General features: G+C 31.7%; 1 protein-coding gene across 1 annotated transcript in view; it reads left to right on the top strand.

Moving 5' to 3' along the window:
- The window catches only part of Smp_161720 (hypothetical protein), a gene marked incomplete at both ends in the record, with an annotated part of 18588 nt that extends 1299 nt beyond the window's left edge, over positions 1-17289 (top strand). The window contains 5 exons of the mRNA XM_018793792.1: positions 6501-6564; positions 7590-7811; positions 15628-15725; positions 16998-17136; positions 17218-17289. Of these exons, the coding sequence (XP_018648269.1) occupies positions 6501-6564; positions 7590-7811; positions 15628-15725; positions 16998-17136; positions 17218-17289 (595 nt within the window). The remainder of the gene's footprint in view (positions 1-6500; positions 6565-7589; positions 7812-15627; positions 15726-16997; positions 17137-17217) is intronic.
- Between the last annotated feature and the right edge of the window lie 2484 nt (positions 17290-19773).

Below are 19773 nucleotides of genomic sequence, written 5' to 3'. Positions count from 1 at the left end.
AATTCCGAAGAAATTCATCCACAAATATGCGAACACCAACAGTCAAATAAAGTATGATCGATTTGAAAAGAAAACATGCTTCCTATACCTACGTTGCAAAGGAGATGAAATCGATGGGATAATTAATCACAGACTCAATTCTGCGTTGAAAGCCACCTACCCAGCAGCTAAACTGACAACAGTGTGGGAAACAAACTGCTCACTCAAACAACATAAAATCGACAAGTCCTCTTTTCTCATTAGCTCCAAATGCATTTACCAATTTACATGTACGTGCCAAAGCACATACATCGGAAGAACCGAGAGAAGAGTACGTGTTCGCATTTCTGAGCATGTTCCTAAGAAACTAAGGCTGCGAGGAACCAGGGCTCTCAACAGTGCGATAGCTCGGCATTTATTCGACACCGAGCACACCATTGACATTTCTTATGCTTTCGAATTCATTAGCAAACAAAGAAGTACAACTGCTCTCCGGTTTGCTGAAGCGATCGCGATAAAAAAAACTCAAACCGGATCTGTGTACTCAAAAAGAGACAGTGATAAACTTATTACTACCTTGGTGATCCGTTTTTTTTGTTTTTGTTTGTTTCAGTCTTTTTCTGTTTGTTTGCTTCAGTTTCGTTGTCATTAGTTTAATTTTGGTTAATATTCAGTTTTTATTATATTACTCTTCCCTTATCCAATTCTTAAACAACCCTTTCTCTCACACATTTCCGCTCATTTGTCTCTCTTAAATCATATGAACTCTCCAAATTCGATTCAATTATTACGTAACCCATCCTAATTGTTTTTAATTCCATGACTCCTTCATTACCTCTAAAATAATCACACATTTGATTTTATCTGTCTTTGAACTCCAGTAAACATATATATATATATATATATATATATATATATATATATATATATATAGTTATCATTGATAACCTTTAGTCATTCCAATCCTTTACATTCAATGATGTCAATTGTTCCACATTATTTATTACCCCAATGCTAAAAATCTAATACATATTTGGTTGTAAGCAGCTGATGAGAAACCACGAAATATAATAAATTCATATTATTCTGCATCAATATTTGTTCTGTCTTTATTTTTAAATTCATAAAGGGAACTAATTACATGATACTATAAGAGATAGAAGCTGGAACTTTGCCGTCAAGAATGCATATGGTAAATTGGTATTTGCCACTTGAACTATGAACATTCAAACATTCAGTTAAAAAAAATAAGGATTTAAACAACATTTTGTTGTTTGAACCTAACAGTAAGGATCGAATAGTAGGATATTATTTGGTCATAAGCTCATGTTTGTTCCGAAAACAATTGGCGATATTTTTGTATATTAAAATATTTTTATATGATTCAACCAAAAAGTGTAAATCGATTAACTGACGAAAGAATAATGTATGTATGTGTACCAGTACAGATATATACATCAGTAAGTTATACGTGATATCAGATGTTTCAAGAAAAATGTTAGAAATTAATGGGAGTTTATTTAAAACATAAAACTACTGTGCTTGATTTACAAAAGCTACATATTGAATATTTCATTATGTTGAAAAAGATTACTTTAAACATTCTTAGTACTGAATAGAAATAGTTAATCATATTTAAAACTATTTGAAGTTATCGTTAGTCCAATCCACGTTTTTCCAGATTTATGCTTTTTAAGTAATTTTCATAGTTGAAATCATGAGTCAATTGAAGCTAGACCACCATAGAAAACCTGAAAGCACTGGACGGCTATTTCGTTCTATTGTGGGACTCCTCAGCAGTGCGCATCCACGATCCCACCTCGTGAGATTCGAACCCAAGACCTACCAGTCTCGCGTCAGGGCACTTAACTGATAGACCACTGAGCTGGGATCCAACAGTGTTAATGTCTAACTTCAACCAATCCACGAAGCTGAGCAACTGTTCACCAATTGTCTTCAGTGAGTTCCTTTCTCACAACAGACGTGTTTGAACTCCATTGGTCACTGCTTCTCACTAGAACTCCAGGAAATATCTCTTGAAGTTGGCGCACTGCTGAGGAGTTTCACAATACGATGGAATGGCCCTCCAGTGATTCCAGGTTTTCCTCGATGGTCTAGCTTCAATTGACTCATGATTTCAACTATGAAAATACTGAAATCTCCACAAAAACCCCTTCTGATTTTTAAGTAATATCAATTCTAATATGTTATCTTGAAGTAAGCATATGCAAATAACTGAAAAACAATACAGTATTTTCATCATGTAACAGTAAACCATGATTCTTAAAATCAAATTACTGAGAGCTAACAAATTTCGACAATCTTCCTCATCATTTTCTGCGTATGTTGTGACTTAACTCTGGTGAGATGAATAGTATCTGCTTTGCATGACAAAGTAATGCCTTACGGTGTATGACTTAAAAATGTAGTTGCGTATGTTTTATTGGGCACATTTACGAATAATTATAATTCAGATTTAACACTGGACTTGTGATAAATATTTTGTGTTTTCTAGTGTACATATTGAATACATATTTATTACAACTCATTCCATTAATTTTAAGGAATTTATTGAATAATTGAAAAGTGACGCGAAATACCTTGCCAGTTATTTTCACTTTGTTTATTCTATTCGAAAAGATATTTGGATTTTATCGATTATTCAGCTATCAAATTATTTTCTTATCATCACAAGTAGTCTCACCTCAGTCTTAAGCTGAATTGCTAATTTTTTGGTATAAAAGCTTCAGTAAAGAAATAAGGAACTTATTACTTCAAATTATAACTGAAATAATTGTACTTTAAGGAGTATTGTAAACATGAAAACAAAGTAAGCGTAGGCAAACATTGATCATCACACGTTTTTAAAAGTATATGAGCTGCATAAACACACTTACTTACTTACGTCTATTACCCCTCATGGAGGAGCAAAGGCCGCTCACCAGCTTTCTCCATCCAACTCTGTCCTGGGCAATCCTTTCCAGTTGTCTTCACTTGCTATCTATTCTTTTAATGCCTGCTTCAAATTCCTGAAGCAATGTGTTCCTTGTTCTTCCTCTTTTCCATTTCCCTTCAGAATTCCAAGTTGTATTTTGCATCATGATGAAGTTTGATGTTTTCCGTAATGTATATCCTATCCACTCCTATTGTCCTTTCCAAATTTCCTCTTCAGATGGAGGCTGGTTTTGTACTCTTCCACGGCAGACTGTTGGTGATGGTATACGGCCAACGGACATGGAATATCTTGCGTAGATGATGTTTATAAATACCTGTACTTTTTTGATGATGGTTGTGGTAGTTCTCCAAGTTTCATCTCCGTACAGTAGGACTGTTTTGATGTTCGTATTGAAGATTTTGACCTTAATATTGTCTCATTCTGCAACTCTTCTAGAGTTACTCCTGGTCCCAAGTTTGGGTAAAGGAGGATGATTAGGCATGGGGTCAGAAACCTTTTTACGTAGAAAACAACCTTGCAAGAAAAACACTAACCAGAATAAACACAACAACACACATATATAGAAATATACTGACAGACATATAAAAATACAGGTTTGGACTTTTCCAGATCATTCTTTTATTTTTTTTTGATCTTCTTAAAAAGTATTTTATTCGAAATAAAACTATTTAAAGTAGACATAAAATAAATAATGAATGTAAGTTTATTCCGTAAATGATTTTTCCAATGACAGTATTGATTCTTGATATAATAGAGTATTAATAATGAGTATTATTTTCTACCAAAGACTATTATATCAACTTCTATTTGTAGTCAGGCAAGCAAATTTTCTGTGACATATTTTAGATGAGAGGCAGCTCAACAAACCTTATTCATTAAGACATTACTTATAACAATCAAAATTCTTCAAATTGTCTAACTGGTATTTTAAAAAAATATATTAGACAGTTTTGATATCATGACCGAATATTTCTGTTTTGACAATATTGTAAAAATAAAAAAAATACCTCCCTTTTTAATGATACTTATAAGTGAATATTTATCAACTCATAACTTCGTTATCCTGGCACTAAGTGATCATATGTTGTAGAAGCCCCACCAAATTGTTTTAATGAATTACTTTTATTTCTTCTAAATAAACTACAACCTATGTGTCTGACATTTAGATTATCGCTGCCAATCTTCACTCCACATTTTATAACCAATATAGAAATGAGACGATTTACAATCAGGTACTTTGCGGTCAGTGTGTGTGATAAATCGTTAAAATTGCTTTACTTGGTAGATGGTGATGTCAGTTCAAATGATATTGTGTATATCGACAAAACGACACTGAAAACTTATTGTAATGCCTTCAGTCAGTCAATAACACAAACATTTCTTCTTCACTTTATTTTTACAAAATAAATATTTTATTTACTCGTGAACTGTATATGTATACATATATACTTTATGGAGTAGACGCTGGTGATTTTTTCCAGGATGAAAGTGAAAGTCTCACAATTAAACCATTTAGGTTAGTGAATACAACACTACCAAAAGCATCCAATCGAGCTACAAATCTTCAACAAAACGTTTTTATATTATTTTTTCATGATTTTCAATATTAACATTGTTCATATATTTTTTCTGGGTTCATTTAAAGTCGAATTAATCATTGTGTTTCAGTATTATTCCTTTCAAATCAGCATGTTTTTCTAATTATCATATAGGTGTATACAATAATTGAAGATGTCTATAAATATTCGCTAAAACAGCATAATGTTTGTTTAAAAACAGCATGGATCATCTTTAGCTGCTATTCAGTTATGTAGGCGTTCGTTTTTCAAAGAACAAACAGTTTATTTGTATTTCTATTCATACTAAACTTTTGTGACAATTATCCAAAATTAAACACTATCGACTATACCATTCCACTTCAAGTTCATAAATTCGCTTTAATGTTTTTCCCTTCAGCTCCTAAATCAACAGGTTTAATACGTATTCACCATAATTCTAATATTGAAATTTACAAAAAAATAAATTCAATACCTTTCATCTCACAAAGAATACTCATATATGAAACCAACTAAACTGATACTCATTTTCTATTGTTTGTTCGAATCTTCCCATTGACGTTTAGTACTACAATCAATCATTTTCTTATTGGCATATATGCATCCTATGCAAATTGCCGTAAGATACTGATCAAGTGCAGTCTTAAAAATAAATGGGAAGGTTCAAACAAACAATACAAAATGAATTAAAACTTCACCCTCATTGCAAAAGGTAGTGGTTATCAGAACTCAGTAGATAAGTGAATAACACAATAGCGTCTAGAGCGGAAGGTGCTGGGTTTGAGTCCTGGAGTGAACATCAATTCTGGAATGCAGGCGTATCCAGCTGACAGGTCTTAAATAGGACGAAACATGAGTCTTGGATTCTACTGTTAGCTATCATTCATCTTTCCTTAAACTTACACAATTTTCCTTGTCTCTACCAGAGCTTCCTTGTGTCAACTGAGTTGTCGTACAATAAAATATTTGGTCCCACTAATAAAGTGTTTGCTTGGTTCATGAAGCTGCTATACTTCAATCGAGCAAGACTTTCTAAAATTATGTATTTACATCCAGTTTACTATCTGCTTGTGTGTTAAACAGTGGTTGATTTAACATTAAATTATACGAAAAAAATCATAAAGCGACCAAACCTTTAATTTCGAAGTTTCTATCCAAAAGCCAACTGGATATCCATAAAACTTTATTCACATTAGTAAAGCTTGGAGTTAATTTCAGACTTTCCACTGGCGAATATTTTTGTTTGACGAAAATAAACCACCAATCATCTATTGAATTTCAGTAAATATACAATAGCAAATGAGTTATGGTAATATTACCCTTCGAATGGATAATAATCCTTGATCTTCTACTCATTAGAGTTTTCATATTTTGTTTTGATCAACCGTATGTTTATATGCATTGAACAATCAGTTTAGAGCACACGTTTTAAAGAGAATATTTTAAATGAAATGCTTTGCCATTTTATTTCATAATGGTTCGCAAAGGCAAAACAATGATTACTACTACGTAATACTTCAAGGAGTCAAAAATAGAACTTCTATAGCAAATTAGAACATTAAAAAATATTGAACTGAGACTAGTGAAGTTAGTTCGTAAAATCATCTTGTAAATTTTACAACAGATCACTTAATTAACATTCTACAAGGAACAACTATCCTATTATTTTATTTGTGAACTTTAAAATTACAGTTTATCCATCAAGTTTCGTTAGTTGAAATACTTCACAATAACTGCTCCTTATATAAAACAATTCTTAATTCATTTATTTGTTAAAATACAAGTGAATAAACGTTTAAACTGTTCTCCTTCTATTAATCGTATGATCTTTAGTATTCAGTTTGAAAAAGCAATTCATTTTATGGTAGAATAATCATGAAAAATGATAATTATTCATCCTTTCTTATTTATTAATTAATTAAAAAATTAGTTTCATAAGATCAATTATATATATAATTTTATCTACAATATGATGTAAATGGATGTTCTGTTTTTCCTTTCGGCTATAGACGTCAGCAAGAAATGTTGTGTAAACTTGGTGAAAGACCAAAGAATGATGTATGTGAAGCACAGGTAAGCTTCACTTTCGACTTATTGATTTTTATTCGAATGAATATATATATAGCATCAAATTTAACTGGTTAATCATCATACTACTAGTTTTTCTGCGAAATAGATTTGGTTTAATATTTACTTACTGAAATAAGATTGTTTCATAGGAAAGTTGAAAATTTTACTTAGGTGATTACACTTGTAAATTTTGCATCGTCTATACTTTTCAACTTTCAATGTAGGTATATTATGACGTTATATTTACAATGTGAGTTATTTTAAACAAAGATGGATAGTAGTTAGCAAAGGAATCCAGGACATGCGTTTCGTCCTATGTGCATGCGTCCCAGAGTTGATGTTCACTCCAGGACTCAAACCCAGTACAGTTAGATTCAAACGCTATCGCGTTATCCATTTAGCGAATGGTACTGATCTCGTGATAACTTTCAGTTGTTCAGTACTTTACCAAAATATTCATTCTCTTCTCTTTAAACGAAATAATACGGAAAGGAGTAGTAATTAACGATATGATCTTTTCAAATTTAGGTATGCTTATGTAATGAACATCCTACTCTTTCTTTTAATATACAATTAGTCAGTCACAAATTTATAGAACTTATAGTTCTAATTAACCTTGGCATTTGAAATCCTTTAGTGGAAGCCACAAAATATTTATAGGATGTTTACTTTAGCGTAAATTTATCAAGTCTTGAGTACATAATATGGTGCCTGACGATCAAATATTCGAACTATTAGGTGGCCGTTGAGATATCATTCAATTCAATAAAGAATGCATAGTATAGTATAGAATCACAAAATTGTTAGTGATTATCGCTAGTCCACTTAATAAGAAGGCATTAAAAAAAGAACACAATAGATAATAAACTAGTTCTCTCGATTCAATAAACAAAAATAATTCAATTGAGGCGAATAACTAAATTATCAACTGCCCATTCAATAATAGTTTGATTCATTAGTTTTCCTTTTATTTACCCACACATACATACACATACTTGTTTAATGACTATTTTTTAAACTGTAAACAGCAAATAGATCAACAACAAAAGGAACGAATTCGTGAAATTAAACATAAACTTTTTCTAGAATATGAAAGATCACAGAATTTGGCAAAGAACTTTTCCACATTAAAAACTACCAATATGGATATCATTCCAAAAGTTGTATATAATGGTCAGAATTATAATAAGCAGACTGTTCTAAACAATTGTCATAAGGAGGAAAATAGTATTGTCATGGCAACCGTTCATGTGAGTTCAATACTCCCATATATATATACATATATACGTTTTTGTGATTTTTACTTGTACTTTTATTCCACCAACATTTATTGTTACCAATCTTAGTTTAAAAATTTTAATTCAGAATGACTTTAAAATAGCTACCGGAAAATAGTTGAATGTTAAAATATTCAGTCGGCAGTCGAATGATTGTTTAAAAAGAAATAAATCTAAGTGGAAATCAGTGAACATTCTTTAACTTATCTGTTTGAGTTGATGTATACTATGGTTATCCTCAGGTTGTAGTAGATAGTTGTAATAAACAAAATGGTTTGAGTATTATCTTACCACGACTATTTTAGATCATAGTCAATTTATAGTACCATATGAATAACATGGGACTAGGTAATACGTTGTATAATATCACTTTCATGCAAAATGTGAATTTTCTAGGTTCATCCTCATATTTAATTTCAAGTGTTCATCAATGAACAAAAGAGATACACTATATATAAATCAGGTAAATACTTCAACTAAGGAGAGTCAAAGTAGACTTTTCATACTGTTATGATCAGAATACTGACTTTAATACATTTGAATCGAGATTCATCTAATAATTTTTAGGTTACTGTCAATTCATTTACAACGACTCTACCACAGAATATGAATATGTACTCATATAAATAACGTAACATAAACTACGAATGAATCATGTTCTAGCAACAAGATACTTACAGACTTGTTAACCTGTTGTATGATGGCCACTAAAACTCAAGTATTCACGTGGCTGGAATTCGGTCAGTTACCTTTGTCGTTCTTAATATCACTAAACACTTTCTCAATATTCTTATGATTTTTGCAATCGACGGACTTTATTTTTTTTACTAAAGCCATTTATTTACAAATCAGCTTTAAAAAATGTCCAGATTTAGTAAAGTTAAGGTGTGGTCAGGTGAGGGATCTAGAGGGTGAGTTTCATCCTATTTAGGACTTGTCACCTGTATGTGTCACTATCCAAGTATTAATACCCACACTAAAACTAGAGTCCAATAGCGTTTTTTCCAGACAATGACGTGTTACCACTGACTTACCGAGTTTAACTAACAGGTACAAAGTTATACATGCAAGAGTTTAAGTTTTCCATCTGTTGATCTTTCTCAAAACTTTGACTAAAGGTAATATCGAAGCGATTTGCTCAGGATGCACAAACGCCATGTTACTAACAATGGGAAAATGAAAACCTCTTTATGCATAAATCCCCAGATGTTTGAGATTATGTTACTTTCAGGCATAAATTATCCTACTGAAGTTTAAAGCAAAACTTACTAATAACAGATATTATTGTATTGCAGAGAAGTGATTCAATCGTACCATTTTTTTTAATATATGAATCACATCACTTTTGCAAATAAAAATGTTTCTTACTATATAATACGTTATTCCATCAGTACGATTAGTTACATAACATAGGCGCTTTTCTTAGCTTTAAAAGTTTGCTTCAATATGCATTCATATTATTGTGATGTTCTTATGTTTGACTAGGAATTCGAACATTATCTTCAGTGTAAACAATCATACTTGGTGAAAATAAGTTGTTCATTTCTGAGACTAGTTTTTAATATATACCATCATAATTTTGAACAAACTCTCTAGAGTATGATGAATTCCTTATTGATACAACTTTTAAATAGAGTTTATTTTGAAAATTCACATCAGAATCTTTAAATTAGCATTAATGATCCAAAATTAAAATGTGTCTAACGAAAAGTTCCCCTTTTTGTGTATTTTAGTTTAACTGATAAATTTTTTTGGCTTAGATTCCACTTTACACATAGACCACGCGAACTATAGGATATACTTGATATTGATCAAGACATTTTTATCAAAATAGAACTTCACTACTTTTAATATATGTTAATATAATCTACAACATGAAACTAGACTTAAACAACTACACTGTAACCTTATAGTATCTTGATGATAAGCTTTGCTTTTAGCAAGTTGAATCGTCACTCATCGTGAAAGACATCTTGATTGAAACCGATGAAATCAGTTAGTTAGAGTGATTAGCATTTCATGAATTGTGTCACATAATCGTTTTATATAAACCTAAAGATATATTAATTACAAATTTGTTAACTATCTCTGAATAATGACATTTTCACGATAAACTCTCACGAATCTCTTACGTTCTAATTTCACAATTTCTTGACCTTATAGTTTCTAATACATACGAGTGGTTGTTAAGAGAATTTGAGTTCATCTAGTTCATCTGTTCAGCTATCGTCGTTAGAGTATTCTTGGTGTAAAATACCATTTCTTTTCAATAAAATAATAACGCTTATAACATTTAAAACACTAACAAACTGGTAGTAATCACTCATAGTGAGTCAATAAACAAATAATTTTATTACAGTTAAGAGCAGTAAAATTGTTCACTACCCAATTAGTTTTCTTTTTTGTTTTACTATGAAGAATGAAACATAAATAAATAAATGAACTGAATAATATATTACTCTGGTAGACACATATTGGATTTTGGATAATCATAGTCAACAATATATTTTCTATTTTAGCGTTTGAATTATATCTAGAAAGCATTCAAATATTCATGAAAAAAAAATCTAAATTCATTTATTAATCACAATAATAATACTTGGATATATAAGAACTTTCGTCTAAATTAGAGTGAATAAATTCACAGTATTTAGGCGCCGAGTTGATTTAAAACATTAAATAGGAATAATACTTTTTCAGAAGGGGTTTTTTGTGGAGATTTAGTATTTTCATTGTTGAAAGCGTGAGTCAATTGAAGTTAGACCACCAGGGAAAACCTGGAAGCATTGGACGGCCGTTTCGTCCTATTTCGGGACTCCTCAGCAGTGTGCATCCACGATCTCGCCTCAAACCCAGGACCCACCAGTCTCGCACCAGAGCACTTAACCGATAGTCCACTGAGCCGGGTTCAAATGTCGCGAGGCGAGGTCGTGGATGCGCACTGCTGAGGAGTCTCACAATAGGATGAAACGGTCATTCAGTGCTTCCAGGTTTTCCCTGGTGGTCTAGCTTCAATTGACTCACGCTTTCAACTATCAAAATAATATATTTGTAAAATCTCAGCGAATGAATTTGAAGTAAATCCAACGTTTCGCCTGGCAATCTGATCCAAGCTTTTTCAAGGAGATTTTACAATTTTACAAATACATTATTCCTATTTAATAATACTTGGAGTTTTCGAATTTATCACTTAACAATCTATTACACTAGCAACAATAGATAATTCGTAAAAATTTTAGTTCACTGGCATGAAATTAGTTTAAAACGTAATTCCACTCTTATTGAGTTATGATGTATCGTTGCTAACAAGTCTAAAACTACAGTTAATTCAAAATTTCTCCCATTCTCTTTGTAGTTATAATGTAAGTTATGAATTCTAAATTAGTTTATAAGATTTGAAATCAATACAATTAGATACATAAAAGTACAAAATTAAATCAGAAGAAATTTGTCGAAAAATCAATCAAACATTCAAACCTGAAATGTTTGTTTATTTTTTCAAAATATGTAAATACATCAAAATGATTGAGTTCGACTCGGGAAAAATGAACAATCTTTGAAACAGTTATCTTTATAGAAATTGACACATATTTGAAGGTGTATTACTGTTCGTCAAAGCTAAGAGAAAATGTGTTTGATCAACATTAATTAAAGTCGATTATCTAAACAGATTGTGTAAAAGTTTTGTCTAAAGATATTTGTTTACAAATTACAATAAAGACACCAACTGAGCGTTTAGTAGCCATCACTGTTAAGTTTGCTAGTCTTTATTCATAACTGAATTCTTTTGATCCTAATATAAACTGAACACGTCTACTGGATATAATTCATTTGGTTTTTGGCTGACTGGAGTCAATCTGTAAAAGCCCTGTAATTAAGTTCTTACTTAAGTGAGATTATTCACCTAAGACTACATACAATTTAGATCAGAATAATACTCCTATTCACGTTATTCATTATCATATTCAGAAACACTATCACTGTAGTAATTAGCTTTATAATGAAGATATTAAATTATTTCAGTCATCTGACATAAACTAGTTATAAGAATTCATTTAGTATTGTTTGTTTGAATCTTCCCATTGATGTTTTTGCACTGCAACTGGTCAGTCTCTAATTAGCATATGTGCATACTGTGCGTATTGCCTCGATAAAGCCTAAATTCACAAGCATGGCAAGCAAAGATGGATATTGGCCAGCAGTGGAATCCAGGACGCGCGTTTCGTCCTATCTGAGACTCGTCAGCTGGATATACCTGCATCTCAGAGTTGATGTTCACTCTGCGACTCGAACCCAGTACCTTTTGCTTCAAACGCCATCGCGTTATCCACTCGACCACTGAGTCCTGATAGCCACTTGCTTGTGCAATGGGGTGAAGTTTAAATTCATTTAGTATTGTTTGTTTAAATCTTCCCATTGGCCAAGTTCAGATTAAATGGTCTTAAAACTTTTAGATATTGGATAAAGGATATTAATTATTGTTAAGACTATGTATTTTTTTAATAAGCGAAAAAACAGGACAAAATTTTTCACGTCAAATATTGAACATTGAATATCACTGACCATTACGTAAAAGTTTAATAAATCTGCTGAAAGCATAAACTAATCATAAACATTTGTAAAATTATTTCAACATAATATTCTAGCTCCATTTCGCATAAAGAATAAACCAACAAGCTTATAAAATTCACAGGACTAAAAAAATCAATCGGTTTTGTCTATACACAATGTTTTCTTGTTTGTTTGTTTTTTTCTCAATAGACAAGGTTTACTCATGACAAGAAAGTAAATAATCGATCTAATTTTATAAAAGGTTGATTTGTTGGAAATCGATAAATTTATTAAACTGACCTATAATACAGCCCACTGAAAAATAACTAGGAAATTTTGGTTAAACATTTTTTTGTCAAGATAGAGTAACGTAGGGTAACGAAACATTTTGATTTCAATGTGCATATATATATATATATAGACTTCCGATTTCATTTGATTTCATGACCCTTTTATACTTCTCTCAGTTACATAAATCAGTTAACTCGACCTATTGGTTGATAATTAAAGAAATATCCCCATACTTAACTGAAAGAAAGTTTCAAAGTTTATATGACTTCAGAGATAAGCATGTAACTAACGGATAGCCAAGTCAAAAGCAACGCTTAAAAATTAATCATTTTTACTCCTATTACTTAGTTACCTACACCTGTTACCTCTCGTGGAGGAGCATAGGCCGACCACAAGAATTCTCCATCCAACTATGTCCTAGACAATCCTTTACAGTTGTTTCCATTTACTATTCATCCCACTCATGTCTGCCTCCAGATCTCGGCGCAGTGTGTCCTTCGGTCTACCTCTTTTTCGTCTCCCTTCAGGATTCCAAGTTAACACTTGCTGCGTGATGCAGTTTGATGATTTTCTCAACGATTTTCCAGTGTTTCTTTAGCTACAATTTCATCTTAACCACAACCAGATGATGATCTGAAGCTATGTCAGCTCCTCTACTGGTTCTCACATCTTCCATTGTCCTTCAGAATTTTTTCTTGATACGAATATGATCTATCTGGTTCTCTGTGGTGTGGTCCGGCTTTATGTATGTGTTTGTGTGGAAATATTGTGCCACCTATAACCGTTTTGTTGAACTCACATAGATTTGCAAATCTCTCCTCCTTTTCCTTTCTCTCTCCCAGATCATGCCGTCCCATGATATCTTCGTACCCAGTGTCGTCCATTCCGTCTTTGTGTTTAGGTCTTCCATCGAAATTGTCAGGTCCTTTCCTGAGCATTTCACTATGATTGATTGCACCCTCAAGTAAAACTAATCTTTATCGTCGTCATTGCTATCGTTGGTGGGTGTATAACATTCATCATGACTCCCTTCTTCTTTGTCTTGAATGATGCTTTGATGAACCCGGATCCGTGAGATTCCCATCCTATAAGTGCATTACGTGCTTCTTTGGACACCACCTGAGCAACTCCGTGAGTGTATGGAGCATTTTCCTCTACTCGACCGGAGTACAGCAGCATCTCTCCCGTATCTAGCTTTTGCTTCCCAGCGCATGTCCAATGGGTTTTGTTGATTCCAAGAAACTCCAAGTTGTATCTCCTCAATCTCGTTGCTATTCGACTGATCCTTCCGGTTTCTCACATTGTCTGGAAGTTGCATGTACTTATAAAAAATTTTGCTCTTGTTGTTAAAAAAGGCATCGACCTCATGCCTTTCGAAGAACCTCGAATTTCATAATGAGACTTCACAATTTCTCTTTCAACTCGGAGGGCAGAGTTTAAATGGTTTATTCTGGTTGGCGGTTTTAGCAAGGTTGCTTTCTAAAGGATTGGTTGCTGACTCCTTACACAACCCTCCTTCTCTATGTGGGCTTGGGACCGGCTGTAGCCCCAGAAGAGCTACAGGTGGAGTTTCTACTCCTATGCCCACATATTACTTTAAGGAGTAAACAGAACCTTAATCGAAAATGATTTTAATAATTAAATAAAATACGCTGGGCTACTAATTAGAGCACCATTTAGCTTTCATAATTTGGTATTCGAAATAACAAGAAACCTATGATCTTCAGTTATCATTATGTGATCATTGCCAAGCTTCAATCAATTCCTGGTGTAAGGAAACCTTCATTCGATATCAACTGTTGGTAACTGTCCTACTTATAACGTGGTTGACCCTACGGATCAATGTTTCTTGCTAAAACTCTAAGATATTCAACTCCCGGCTGGCCAATAGTGATATACAATAGTTATACAATTAAGTGATTTTTGAAGAGTTATTCAATGTGAATGCAGTTTTTATCAAAGAATTTAGTGAAATTATAATCATTGTTGTTAGCGAGGGCTTGAATTATCTTGTTATTAATATTCGGTACTGAAATTTCGATTGGTCTTTGTTCTCTAATATGTTCTTGTTATAATTTGTAATTTTTGCTATATAAACGACCCAGCTACTCCTATTGCTTAGTATTCTTATACGATGACACTCGACAAGACCCCAAAATCAGAACACTTTGAACAGGAATGAAATTGTATTCAAAATAATAATGATAAGTGAACAGCAATCAGCAATCAATAGTTTAAATATCGTTCATATATTTATAGTATATGCATAAGAAGCTTATAGGTTTTTCTGCAATAATATGCCCGGGCTGATCGGTTTAAAATTAACCAATCAGCGCGCAGCAACACCATCATGCATAAAACATGCTTAATCCAATCTATATCCCACTAACAGTTCTCTTAGTGGATTGTTATCAAATAGCCGCTTGCTTACAATGTTTTATATAATAGACGGATTGTGTCAAGCGGTATTACTCAGTACATACGTTTGGTGCAATTTAGTATTCGCCAGTTGGATGAGAACATCAGTATGAACATCAACACTAGGATATACTTAGAACTAAACTTTTATTATGTTTTGTTGTGATTCTTGCCTTATGAACGGATCTCCTGGTGCTCACATTTTTATTCCCGGGTTTTATTATATGTGAACCATGAATGTTAACTAAATGGGAAATGTCGACACTTACAAATAAACATTGTATTCGTTGAACAATTTAGTGGACAGTGGGTTGGTGTTTGAGCCTGTGGATACTGAATTTGAGTCTTAGCACGAAAATAAACTCTTGTTCAGGGATTAGTCTGATCGTAAGTTTGATGTAAGGCGTATTATTATTCCAATTCCCTGTGCAATCGAAATAAAGGAGGTGTTATATATATATATATATATATTCTCCAGTGTGTTTTAACTTATTTGGGTTTTTTCGAATTGTTCTTTATATATCAACAGCCTTTTGAAAAAAGTGATTACAGTGACAAAATCACTGACAATAATGGTGTTTATTGTAAAAATATAACATGCAATAATAATGGTGATAATCTTAGAAGGTAATTCTATTAAAGGTTGTTTTTTAATCAAAATTTGTTTCTTCCTAATATAATTCATTCATTTCGTCACATATTCTGAATGTTTATATCTCTGTTTCGGTTTATAAACGATTTAAAAAACTGTGTGGTTGTTATGATTTTTATGTAGTGAATAAACCGAATGACGAATGTTATGTCATTTCGGTACGAACATAAGTGAACTATAATAATTATACATTTGTTACATCCCAATGAGTAGGAAAATTGTATTTCTGACGTTTTGTCACTTAATGTAGGCCATTTCTTCAGAGTAAATTAATTTTGCTTGCTCTGAAAAAGTGGCTTACATTAGGTCACGAAACGTAAAAAATACACTTTTTTACTCATTAGAATATAACAAAAGTATATTTGTTAATAACTTTTTACCCAATACTCAATTTATTTGAAACAATCAAATCCAACCTTGTTATTGATACCTACATAAGTGAACTATGGTAATCACCTGGAATGTTCCATAAATACAAGTAGACATTGAGCAAGACATTTATAACGTACCTACTTTTGTGACAACAGTAACTGTACGAAGGTTTGTTTAGATTCAAAATAACTGAAACTTCATGTAATTGTTTTAGATTCTTTGGTGAAATACAGTTTTTTCACAGAATAACAATTGATAAAGCACGTATTTCCTGAGGCCTTGTAAGCATTAAGAATTTGAATAATCCCATCTTTGTGAATACTGATGTTTTGAACAGACATTAAATGAAGAACAGTGCCTTTAATTGGATGCTTAAAAATAAACTAATGGTGAGCAATAAATAGATTTATGTGATTTTAACAGTCAAGTCACTAATAATCATATATGTGAATTTTCAACAAATAATTAGTCGGATCAAGATGAGATTTTAATAAAATCCTCCAAAGGTTCCATAAGCATATCATATGTGGCTAAAGTTTTCATATTTCAGAATTAAAACATTCAAGTTTTCCATGGTGGTCTAGCTTTAATTGGCTCATGAATTCAACTAATAAAGTCAAACATTGATTTCCGAATGATTCCTGGGACATATTTGTCATTTAACTCATAAACTTTATCAGCTGACATTTATCGCAGTAATACAAAAAAAATATTTCAAATGCTCAACCGTTATGTATTATAATTGATATGCAAAATTTGATTAAGTTTGCACATAATCTGTTTCTTGTCACACATGGATTATACATCATGATTATTTATATTTTCGTTGGACTGTTCATTTGACATTTTCCGTCTTTTTTTTCCTCTTAATTTAGTCAGCTGGATAATACTGGTAATTTGGAGGAAATTATGAAACTTAGAAAACAATTACTTGTCATTTATGAATCTTATCAATGTCATTACCAAGGTATATTAACGAAATTAAAAACTTATCAACAAACACTAAATGATCAAGTAAGTATTCAATGTATTTTACATAACAGATTGATAACTATTGGTTTAAATTTATAGCTCAGTTACCAACTTTCACTTCAGAATGGGATCAATGCTTTACGTGAATACCTTTCACAAAAACTATATATCAAACATTTGACTGCCTTCATTTAATCTGACTATACTTTCCTTAACAATCATTGTAAGATTAACAGTCACGATAAAGTATAAATAACTGCAAAATGGTGAACGCCTTTGCTTTTTTCAAAAGTATAATTCGATTGAGTGCATGCAACTCTTATGCTTATCAATTTTACCAACTTACCACCGAATATTAAAAATCATGTAGGTAGTAGTCAAACAAAATGGTAATTAACAGAAATTATAGGTTTTCTTTCATTTAAGTCTAACTGGTCACACAAATTAGAGAAGCTTAGCGTACTCATCAACTGAACTGTAAATCTTCATAATTTAAACATTTTTTGTGCGTATCACATGACCACAGTAGCTAAATTATTTAATTTGTCCAAATAAGCTCGCTTATTGCTGGTATTTATGCTTGGAAATTCTTATAAACTAAATGAAATTATATAACTTACCATTCTCCTTAATATGTTACTGTTATAACTTGTGTCTAATGACGCATAAACCCGTACAAGCAATATAGAGTCCTTATCGGTCTTTCTTCCTGCCTAATCCTGCCTGTTGAGTCCAGAACACAAATCTCAGCCTCCACGATATGAATCATATATTTCAAACATACTGGGTTTATATACAAGCCAAACAACCGACATCATACAATAAAATAGAAAGTAACAATTGTTTAAAATCTAGTCAAAAGTGGCCGTCATTGTGGGAGACTGCAATTAATAAACTGGATATAACTTAAGAATGGTAAATCGTATAATGACAGTCTACAGGTCAAAATAAAGTTTATAATAAAAGGTATATAAATATACATAATCTAGTTACTTAACAATTATATGATAAACATATATTCATAGTATTAGTCCATAAATAGATCCCAACAGTTACCATTCATCATTCTCGTCAGGATATAACAGTTACAAACAACAATGTGTATTTTCATGGTTTGTGTTTTTATCCCCATAACATTTGTCAATTAAATAGATCCAAGATTAAAGTTATTTTTCAATGGGACAAAACTTCACAAATCTTTAATCAAATAATGCATCAAATTAATAAATGAATTTTATATGCATTTAACGTTAATCCCCTATCACTTCAAAATGAATCTTTCCAACAGCTGTACAAAATATTTCATAAAACTTTATTATTAAACTGATATTGAGTTAATCCGATTTAAATCTAAGGCATCCTCATGACCTCAGTAACTAAAATAAGTGATATTTCCAAATACTTATTTATTTTTTTTGAAAAAATCAAGGTTTACTTTAATTTCCAACTTTAAAAAGAAAGACTAACCATCAAGTTATTCTTTAGATATATTCAGTAGTGACTTTTTTAAATTTAGTACATTGACTCAATAAATAATACCTACTTATTAGATTTCCTTTTCTAATTTATTAAAAATTAAAACCATCACAGTTTTGTCCTAAAGTCAACTTACCACAGATGGTCAACAATGATAAATTAATTATCTGAGTACTAAACAGATAGTAATATATTATTTTACAACAGTCTGGTCAGGCTAAGTCAAGTAAGTAATTACTGTACTATGTATCTTATAAGTACTATTCGGAACAGTTGAGTTCACTTTGGTGTTTTGATACGCCGATTTATATATGTACCAGTTGACTAAAAATCAGCCAATCGATGAAGTCTTTGAAACTATTAAAATCTACATGATTATATAATAATAATGTTGATAATAATCTTATTATTTAGTATCATACATCGAAACAAATTCCTTTCTAAAATACACTAAGATCCTAAAGAATTAGGAAATTCATATAAAAATCAGTTTTGCGACCATAGTTATCTTATACTCCTCATCACTTATAAAGGTATGAGTTCATTCCTATTCTTGCCAGCATATATCCCAGATACGTTATTTTGAAGAACTCGATTGGGACTTTATAGATATGATTTACAAAATGCTTACATTATGCTTCACTGAAAGATAGATAAAGATCTGTAGAAAATACTATCATTTGCAGCGTCTTAGTTTTCGTTTTAAAGCATTAAGATTTATGATAACATATATCTTTTGTCAATGTATGGTAATTGGTTAGTTAAATCAAAATAGGGAAGATTATTGCAAAATTTGAATAGTTAGCAAACAATTAACCCTTTGAAGTATTGATCTAACTGATTTCACAGCTATTAACCTATGAGAACAAATACACCTTCCACTAACAGAAAGTTATTTAAAACATCACGAAGCTTTATCTCACATCTTATTGTCCGAGGAAGTAAGCTTTCCAATTTGCAATTTATCTGTATATTATCTAGTCAAAGAAACAGTTTTAGTTCTAACCATCAGCGCCGCTCAGACCCTTCTCAACTTGATGGTAATATCATGTCATCTGCTGAAGATGAACATATCCCAGCAGAGAATGATCGACATTCAATCTTGAATATCCTATAGTGGGAAAAAAGTGAAGACTGTCAAACAAGATTGTTGTTTTCCATGACACTTTAAATACTTCCACGTCCTTAGTTAGTTTAGAGTAT

Source organism: Schistosoma mansoni, chromosome 1 (genome assembly GCF_000237925.1).
Source record: "Schistosoma mansoni strain Puerto Rico chromosome 1, complete genome".
Taxonomy (NCBI): domain Eukaryota; kingdom Metazoa; phylum Platyhelminthes; class Trematoda; order Strigeidida; family Schistosomatidae; genus Schistosoma; species Schistosoma mansoni.
The sequence above is the reverse complement of the archived record's forward strand: the minus strand, read 5'-3'. Positions and strand labels throughout refer to the sequence as shown.